This window comes from Diachasmimorpha longicaudata, chromosome 18 (assembly GCF_034640455.1).
Source record: "Diachasmimorpha longicaudata isolate KC_UGA_2023 chromosome 18, iyDiaLong2, whole genome shotgun sequence".
NCBI classification, from domain to species: domain Eukaryota; kingdom Metazoa; phylum Arthropoda; class Insecta; order Hymenoptera; family Braconidae; genus Diachasmimorpha; species Diachasmimorpha longicaudata.
In genome coordinates, this window is record NC_087242.1 from 948,477 (window position 1) to 956,862 (window position 8,386).

General features: G+C 51.2%; 2 protein-coding genes across 2 annotated transcripts; both read left to right on the forward strand.

Annotated features, from left to right (window-relative positions):
• Positions 1 to 3,479: 3,479 nt before the first annotated feature.
• LOC135170770 (uncharacterized) lies at positions 3,480 to 6,015 on the forward strand. The gene is made up of 3 exons (XM_064136828.1): positions 3,480 to 3,956; positions 4,006 to 4,212; positions 4,270 to 6,015. The coding sequence occupies exons 1-3, from the start codon at positions 3,480 to 3,482 to the stop codon at positions 6,013 to 6,015; spliced, it is 2,430 nt and encodes an 809-aa protein (XP_063992898.1).
• Positions 6,016 to 6,284: 269 nt separating this feature from the next.
• On the forward strand, positions 6,285 to 8,003 carry LOC135170771 (uncharacterized). The gene has a single exon (XM_064136829.1). It carries the CDS (start codon positions 6,285 to 6,287, stop codon positions 8,001 to 8,003), a length of 1,719 nt encoding a protein of 572 aa, XP_063992899.1.
• Positions 8,004 to 8,386: the final 383 nt, after the last annotated feature.

Here is an 8,386-nt window from a genome sequence, read left to right on the forward strand (position 1 = left end):
GGAGGCGCATAACGTAAACAAACGTAAACTCGTATTCGAAACGACGAATCGTTAGACACTTTTTGTTAGCGAAGTGTAATCGCAATGGCCTAAGGCACAATAAACAAAAAAAGAGAACAAATCTCTAGGCGATAAACGCAAACATAGCTTTTCCAGAAAAATATCTGTAAAAGACAATAATCTACAAATAATCCACACGATTAACGCGTATCCAAATTCAGATTTTGGATTATAAAATAAACCAAAAGGCCAAAGGCACAAAAATGGAATAAATCCATAGGCGATAAACGCAGACACAATATTTCATATAAATATCGGTAAAAGGCAAAACTTGCAAATTCTTCCAAATTAATTTGGAATATACGGATAATCCATAGTAAAAAGTAATTTTGGAATATATAAAATTAAACCAAAAGGGCCAAAGGCACAAAAATGTACAAAAGAATTCGAGATTCCAAAAAGGCAGTAACGTAAATTAAATATATTGGCGACTAGCGCAAAGTATTTCCTCAATACGAGAATATTCTCCCAAATTCCACAACAGGTGTGACCTCATCAAGGTCATGGGTATTGTGTCACCCAGACCTGGCTTGCAATTGCTAGGCAATTGTTAAGCAATACAAAAGACGTTAAACGTAAAAGACGTAACTGCATGGTTTTGGCGTTATTTAGGCTCTACCGCACAGAGCAATAATTAATCAACTAAATAAACCGCAAAATACTACCCTGAGATGAGGATCCAGGATAAATTGATTTAATCTCTAATAAGCATTATTAGCAATAAATCAAAACTCACAGTTGCGACGTGTACACGCTGGGAGACAATGATCGACTATATCTCGGACAACGGGTCGATTCGACTTCAATGGTCCTTGAATAATTGTCCTGAGGATTTGGTGTTCTCCTGGCGATGGTTCGAGCACAACTAATTAACTATTTAACACTAAATTCACTAGTAGTTCGATTGATGCTGATACAACACGTGGTGATGCCGGCGACGTCTGCGTAGCAACTGTTGCTACGCGACAGGTTGGCGCATGGCGACCGACGGGAACGTAGCGCTCCGGGCGTTATGGCAACGCAGAGTTGGCCTGGCAGGTCTCGGCGCGAAAGTTCAAATGTTCGCGTAACTCAAATTCTATCTCCGCGGTCGTATTCTCGGGATCTCCGGGGTTAGGAGAAACGTAATTAATTTTCTAAAAACAAACGATATTTTCGCGATCTCATTCTAGTTATCCATCGCTCTAATTCTTAAACATAAACGTAATTCGACCTTTTGGCAATCCACGCGATGGTAATGGTCGTGATTACTCGCGTGGCCTTCCACCCTAAAACTAAACTCAAAACCCATCCTACCCCGTAAATCCACTTATCTGAGCGGCAGCATTTCATCTGCACCTACACGTTTCCGCGAAAACAATAGAGAGGTTTCAATTGGAATAAATTACGTGGCTCGGTAATATCTTGGCCTAAAGCGTAATAATTCTCCTTGAACCAAAATCATAAATTGTAAAACCGCAGGGCGCGCCAAACATCCGCAAAATTTAATAAACATAATTCCTAATTCTAATTCTCGAAAACGTAACTTAAATTTTACTTAAACGATGATTCTATTATTTCCAAAAAAACTAATTAATCCAAAGAGCAAAAGTATATATCGTATTCCCTAAACAATTAAATTTCTTAGGCCTAATTTTTAATGGGTAAGCTCTCTCTCTCTTTTGTCTTACTCACGAAAATTTTACTTGACGCTAGATTCCTTTCCTCCAAAAAGTTTTACTTGACGAAGGGATCCCTTCAGGATTCCTTACAAAGTAAATATGAAATCCCATCATTATATGTTTTTAATGATCTCAATTCAACTAGGTCAGCCTCCCACACATCATCAATGTTGGTTACTGTACAATTGTTGGAATTCCTGGAAATCGACAGGATTCTACCACCAACACTTAAGCCTGCTCACCGTCAGGCAAACCACAACAACCCCGTTGTTGCTATGGGCGTACTTCACATTTTTTGAGTGATGGGGCGCCACTTCCTGGACCGCTCCTAGCTATTCTGCATAGGGAAGCTGCCCCACCACCAACCACGAGGACCCCCGAAATCGACCAATTTGATCGATCGGGTGATTCCGCTCGACCACTCGTTTCCGGGCTACGTTACAAGCAACACGTGTGCTATTCGTTTCTCGGATATCTATTAAAAAATTTTCTTGACCGCTCAAACAATTATAGTTAAATTATAAAGCACCGCTCATTGTTTAATCTATTAATTACTGACATTATCAAGACTGATAATCTGTATTAGTGAATAAATACGTGACGCGTAGTGTAATTTATCTAATATTTTTTTTTTGGACCGCTCAAACCCACCCACACCGATCCCCTCCGATCCAGAACTTTCTTACAAAATTTTTTGGTCCTTCGAGCCGGATCGGAGGAACATTTTTGGGTTGTTTTTTGTGAAATTGTGTGGGTGTGCACGTGGGGGAAACCCGCTCGGCGCGGGAAGCGTAGCGGCATTTGGCAGTGCGGCCCCACCATCAACGAGGGCCCGCCCCTGCCGTCCGACAGTGTCGCCCCAACCTCGCCGAGCGCCACCGGCACTTGATAGTGTCGTCTCACCCCGTCGAGGGCCCGCTCCTACCGTTCGACAGTGCTGACCCTCCACATCGAGGGCCCGCTCCTACCGTTCAACAGTGCTGACCCTCCATCATCGAGGGCCGGCTCCTGCCGTTCACTCGTAAGGATCCGCTCATCTTGGGTACTCTTCCGGATCGTCGTTCATCAAAAACCACGTTTCTGGTAATTTTTTTGGGAATCTTTCCCATCGGCACTGCTCATTCAAATGGTATTTTCAACATTTTTCTTTTTTGATCCGTCCGGGATCAATCACGTCCATGGTGTAATTTTTTACCGCGGAGGTTCTTTTCCTTTAAATTTGTTTTTTCTTGGGTTTTTTTTTGGATTCCGGGCCCGCTCTATACCCATCAGCTGTCAGCCATGGCATCCTTCGAAGTGACCATGGGGCTGAATACATCGAGAGGTGCATCCATCGAGCGTGTACCCAAGGAGCTGCTCGCCGATGATGTAGACCAGCTCACCATAACATCTTTGCATGCCAAGCTGGACATCCTCGAAACCTATTGGGAAAAATTCGAGGCTACCCATGAGAAGCTCGTCGGAGGGAGCTCTAAGGTTGAAAATGTCCTGGAACTGGAGTATTTTCGGGAGCACCTCTTCGACCGCACCATCGTGCATTAGCACGAGGCCAAAGAGATTTTGACTCAGCTCATCGACAGGAAGGGGGTGTCCACCAGCTCACGCCGCTCTGCCGCAGGAGGAACCGCTCAACCATCAACGACTAAAAGGTGCCTGCCAGAGATTGCTCTCCCCAAATATTCTGGCGTATTCTCGGAATGGCGATCTTTCCGAGATTTGTTCAGCTCATTGGTCGGCTCAAACCCAGATATTCCAAAAATGGACAAGATGCACTACTTGAGGACGAGCCTCAAGGATGAGCCAGCTCGCATCATCTCCAACATCGCCATCTCGGATGATTCGGACCAGGTCCTGGTCTCTGTGGTGTCCCAACGGCTCAGCTCAAAGCTCCGAGAAGCATGGGAAGTGAAAGTCGGGTCGTCCACCGACTTCCCCAGCTTTTCGGCCTTCAAGGAGGTCCTCACCGGGAGGGCTCGTGCCATGGAGAGCATGGAGATCAATATGACCGCTCGCTCCACGGCTCAGGCTACGAAGCCTTCCACCGCCAGCTTCCGAAGGCCTCCCTTGTCGGTCAAGGTGCATCACGGGGCCGCTCCACCGCCACAACAGTCAAGGCCACCTCCCAGGACCACTTCATCAGGGAAAATGACCTACCCCTGCTCGATGTGCCAGGCAGACCACTATCTATCTACCTGCACATCATTTCGTCAGCTCACGGGGCCAGCTCGTCGGGAGGTAGTTGAACGGTACTACCTCTGTTACAACTGTCTCGGTCGCCATTCAGTCAAGGACTGCAGATCGCAGACGAGATGCCAGCTCTGTGGAGCACACGCCGCTGCACTCCACCTCGACCACAGCTCCACCCAAGCCCAGTCACGGGCCACCTTCTAGGACCGCTCAAGGTACTGCCCAAGACCAGGCCGCTCTACCATCAGCTCGGCCATCTGGCGTACCAATGGTCACGTACACCTACGGGGATGGAGTGACTACCGTGAAAACTTCTGAGCCAAGGCCTTCAACGTCTTCGGAATGAAGGCCATCCGGTCAGATTGCCGTTTCCTGCTCTGCTCGTCTGCTCGATTCCGGAATTTCTGGCTGCCGTCCTGGGGTACTTCTGGCCACGAGTTTAGCTAATCTCGTGTGTCCAGATGGGACCGCTCACCACATTCGTCTGCTCATCGACCCAGGATCAGAGATATCTCTCATTGGAGACCACATTGTGCGTCGGTTGGGACTTGCCAGGTCCAAGACTTCACTGCTCATCTCCGGAATCGGAAATTCGGCATCTGGGCCGGCACTAGGCAAGGTACCGCTCATCATACAGTCCACTCACTCTTCATTTCAGCTGAGAGTCACGGCCTATGCTCTCAGCCAGCTCACCACGTCGTTACCGACGTTTACATCCGCACAGCTCAAATGGGATCATCTTGAAGGGTTGCAACTCGCTGATCCCAACTTCCTCGCGCCAGCACCGATTGACGTCCTACTTGGTGCTGACGTCTATGGTCAGCTCATCCTGCCAAAAAGCATCACCTATGACCCAGATTCACCATCGGCTCAGCTCACTCGACTCGGATGGGTCATCTTAGGGCCCACTGAAGGTGTTGCGTTAGCTCGCACGGCCACAGCTCACCTTGCGGTAACCAATGAGGCCCTCGACGGCTTACTCACCAGGTTCTGGGTCCAGGAAGAGGTTCCTGAGACCTCAGAGGTGCAACTCACCGACGAGGAAGCTCAGTGCGAGGAATACTTCCGGCGGACGCACACCAGGGACTGCTCCGGACGTTACATTGTCCGGCTACCGCTCAAGGCTCCGCCTTCAGTGCTTTCGGGATTCACGAGCGTCCGCGCTCGCCTTCACCGACTGCTCAGGAAGTTCTCCCGTGATGAGGGATACCACCAACTCTACGCAGAATTCCTCAGGGAATATGAAGCCCTTGGCCACATGCGCCGGGTCTCCGGACAGCTCACTCAGGCAGCTCATCGACAGCGTATGGGGGAGTGCACCGCTCTCGGGACGACCTTGGCACATGAAGCTCCGGCTTCAGGAGGGTTGAGGGTCCCGGATAGCTCGTACTCCGCTCAGGCTGTCACTTCTCCGGAATATTTCTTCCCTCACCACGGTGTCGTCCGGACCAGCAGCGAGACGACGAAGCTCAGAGTTGTGTTCAACGGCTCCCATAAGACCAGCTCGGGGCAGACGCTCAACGAGATAATGCATACCGGAGCCAAACTCCAGAGAGACATTGCTGATGTACTGCTCTTCACTCGGCGGTATCAGCTCATCTTCATGACGGACATCACCAAGATGTTCCGTCAAATCGGAGTACATCAGGATGATTGGCCGCTCCAACAGATACTTTGGGCCGATGCAAATGGGGACGTCACCACATATCAGCTCACCACTGTCACGTATGGAATTAGGTCCGCTCCATTCCTTTCCATACGTTTCTTGAACCAGCTCGTGGAAGACGAGGGAAGCAACTATCCACTCGCCGTGGAGCCGCTCGCGAAAGGGCGATATGTGGATGATATTTGCGGAGGTGCTGACTCGGAGGAGGAGTTACCCGAGACCGCTCATCACGTGACTCAGCTTTGTCAATCAGGCGGCTTTCCGTTGGCGAAGTGGCACTCCAACAGTGCAGGTCTGCTCAGCGCACTCAGGTCGGACAGCACGTCCCACGATCAAAAGGTGATCGAGGACTCGCTCACCAAGATCCTAGGGGTTTCATGGCACCCAGGAACGGACAGCTTCACGTTGTCCGTCGCTCGGCCTGAAACCAGCTCCATCTAAAAACGAGTCATCCTGTCGGAAACCGCTCAGCTCTTCGACCCACTTGGCTTCCTCGCGCCAGTGGTGGTACGAGCAAAGATCTTACTACAGGCGCTCTGGATTGAGAAACTGGGATGGGACGATCCAGTTTCCCCGACAACAGCACATCGATGGCGTCAGTTCAGGGATGAACTCAACCAGTTGTCGGAGGTCACCGTGCCACGGTGGCTTGGACTGCTCAAGGGCTTCGACGTGGAAGTCCATGGATTCCCGACGCATCCCAGGTGGCGATGGCAGCTGTCATTTACCTTAAGGTTCCGCACCGACCTGGAGGTGGTATCACGCTCGTCTGCTCCAAGACTAAGGTAGCCCCGCTCAAACGGCTGACCATCCCACGCCTGGAACTCACGGCAGCTCTGCTCCTAGCAAAGCTCATACGGTACGTGCAGGATCAGCTCAACCTCAGAGCTGCGCCCACCTACCTTTGGACGGATTCCTCAGTCACGCTCACATGGATCAGCTCCCACCCATCGCGGTGGAAAGAATTCGTGAGGAATCGTGTCGCCCTCATCCAAGAGCTAACTCAACCAGCTTATTGGAGGCTGGTGTCTGGCAAGGAGAATCCAGCAGATTGTGCTTCTCGAGGTCTCACAGCGCAACAGTTGGTAGCGCATAAGCTGTGGTGGACAGGGCCGCCATGGCTGCAACAGGACAGCTCATCTTGGCCAACTCACGTTCTAGAAAGGGACCTCAATGTGGACCTCGAAGAGAAGCCGGGACAGCTTTACTACGGCGCCGCTCAGCAAATAGCTATCTGGGATCTCATCGATAGGTTCTCTTCGTTCAACCGGCTGCTCCGGATCACAGCGATCTGCTCAAGGTTCATCGCTCGGCTTAGGAGGGTTCCTAATACGTCACTCCATTATCCGTTCACGCTCAGCGAGCTGGAAGAGGCACGGCTCCTGTGGATCAAACTCACCCAGGCCACTCATTTCAGGGAGGAACTATGGACAATCTCTCGAGGGGAGAAATTCACCAGGTCCCATCCGCTCACCAAGCTCACCCCGTTCATTGATCGTCAAGGGATTCTGCGTGTAGGCGGGCGGCTCAGGTTTGCGCAGCTCGACCCCGAGAGCAAAAATCAGGCAATCGTCCCGAAGGAATCGCAACTGGCTCACTTACTGATAAACCGAGCTCACCTACGCACACTTCACGGCGGGACACAGCTCACCCTTCGTCAGCTCAGGACTACTTACTGGATCCTCGGAGGCCGAGCTCCAGTACGTTCCTTTATTCTTAAATGCGTGAAGTGCGCTCGACAACGTGGGATACGTGCTCAACAGCTCATGGGACAGATGCCACCAGCCCGACTCACCCCCGCTCGCGCCTTCCTCAACACGGGGGTCGATTACGCCGGCCCCATATCGCTCCGGTCATGGAAGGGACGGGGTCACAAGTCCTACAAGGGTTGGTTGGCTATCTTTGTTTGTATGACCACCTCAGCCGTGCATCTCGAGGTAGTATCAGCCTTCTCAGCTGATGGATTCCTTGCGGCATACAGACGTTTCTCCAGTAGGCGCGGGATCGCTCACTCCTTATTTAGCGACTGCGGTACCACTTTTCTCGGCGCTGATAAGGAGCTCAGGAGACTATTCTCAGCAGGATCATCCCAATCTCGGCAGCTCGCCCAGCTCCTCATCCAAGATGGGACCCAGTGGTCCTTCAACCCTCCAAGTGCACCGCACTTCGGAAGCAAATGGGAGGCGGCAGTGAAGTCGGTGAAATATCATCTCACCCGGACAATCGGCGAGGATCTGCTCACCTTCGAGGAACTCACCACGTTGCTCACCCAAATTGAGGCAGTTCTCAACTCACGGCCGCTGGAACCGCTCACGGATGATCCTGACGACTGCTCGGCTCTGACCCCCGGACACTTCCTCATCGGGCAGGCTCCTACGACTCTTCCAGAGCCATCATTGGAGAATCTTAACGTCTCTAGACTCTCCTGATGGCAGCTCATCCAACGAAAACTCCAAGGGTTCTGGAAGAGATGGTCCACGGGGTATCTCCAACGACTTCAAGCCATATCCAAGTGGCACCACCCGACTCACGTCATCAACGTCGGCTCCTTAGTCTTACTCACGGACGAGAGGTTTCCTCCATCAAAGTGGCCTCTCGCCCGAGTGACCGCTCTACACCCTGGCAAGGATGGGCTTACGCGAGTAGTCACGCTCCGGACCGCTCAGGCGACGTTAACGCGCCTCATCGTGAAGCTCGTGCTCCTGCCAGTACCAACGTCAGGGACCTAGGACCATATCAGCTCTACAGCTCGTCAGCTCATTGGCTCTTCACCTGGACTTCGTCAGCCCTGACGGATTTGCGACCCGGAACG

Coding starts and splice junctions, on each gene's coding strand:
- LOC135170771 (XM_064136829.1), top strand. CDS start 6,285: ATGGCAGCTGTCATTTACCTTAAGGTTCCGCACCGACCTGGAGGTGGT.
- LOC135170770 (XM_064136828.1), top strand. CDS start 3,480: ATGGACAAGATGCACTACTTGAGGACGAGCCTCAAGGATGAGCCAGCT. Junction 3,957..4,005: donor CGGGGCCAGCTCGTCGGGAG/GTAGTTGAACGG, acceptor GTCGCCATTCAG/TCAAGGACTGCAGATCGCAG. Junction 4,213..4,269: donor ACGGGGATGGAGTGACTACC/GTGAAAACTTCT, acceptor CCATCCGGTCAG/ATTGCCGTTTCCTGCTCTGC.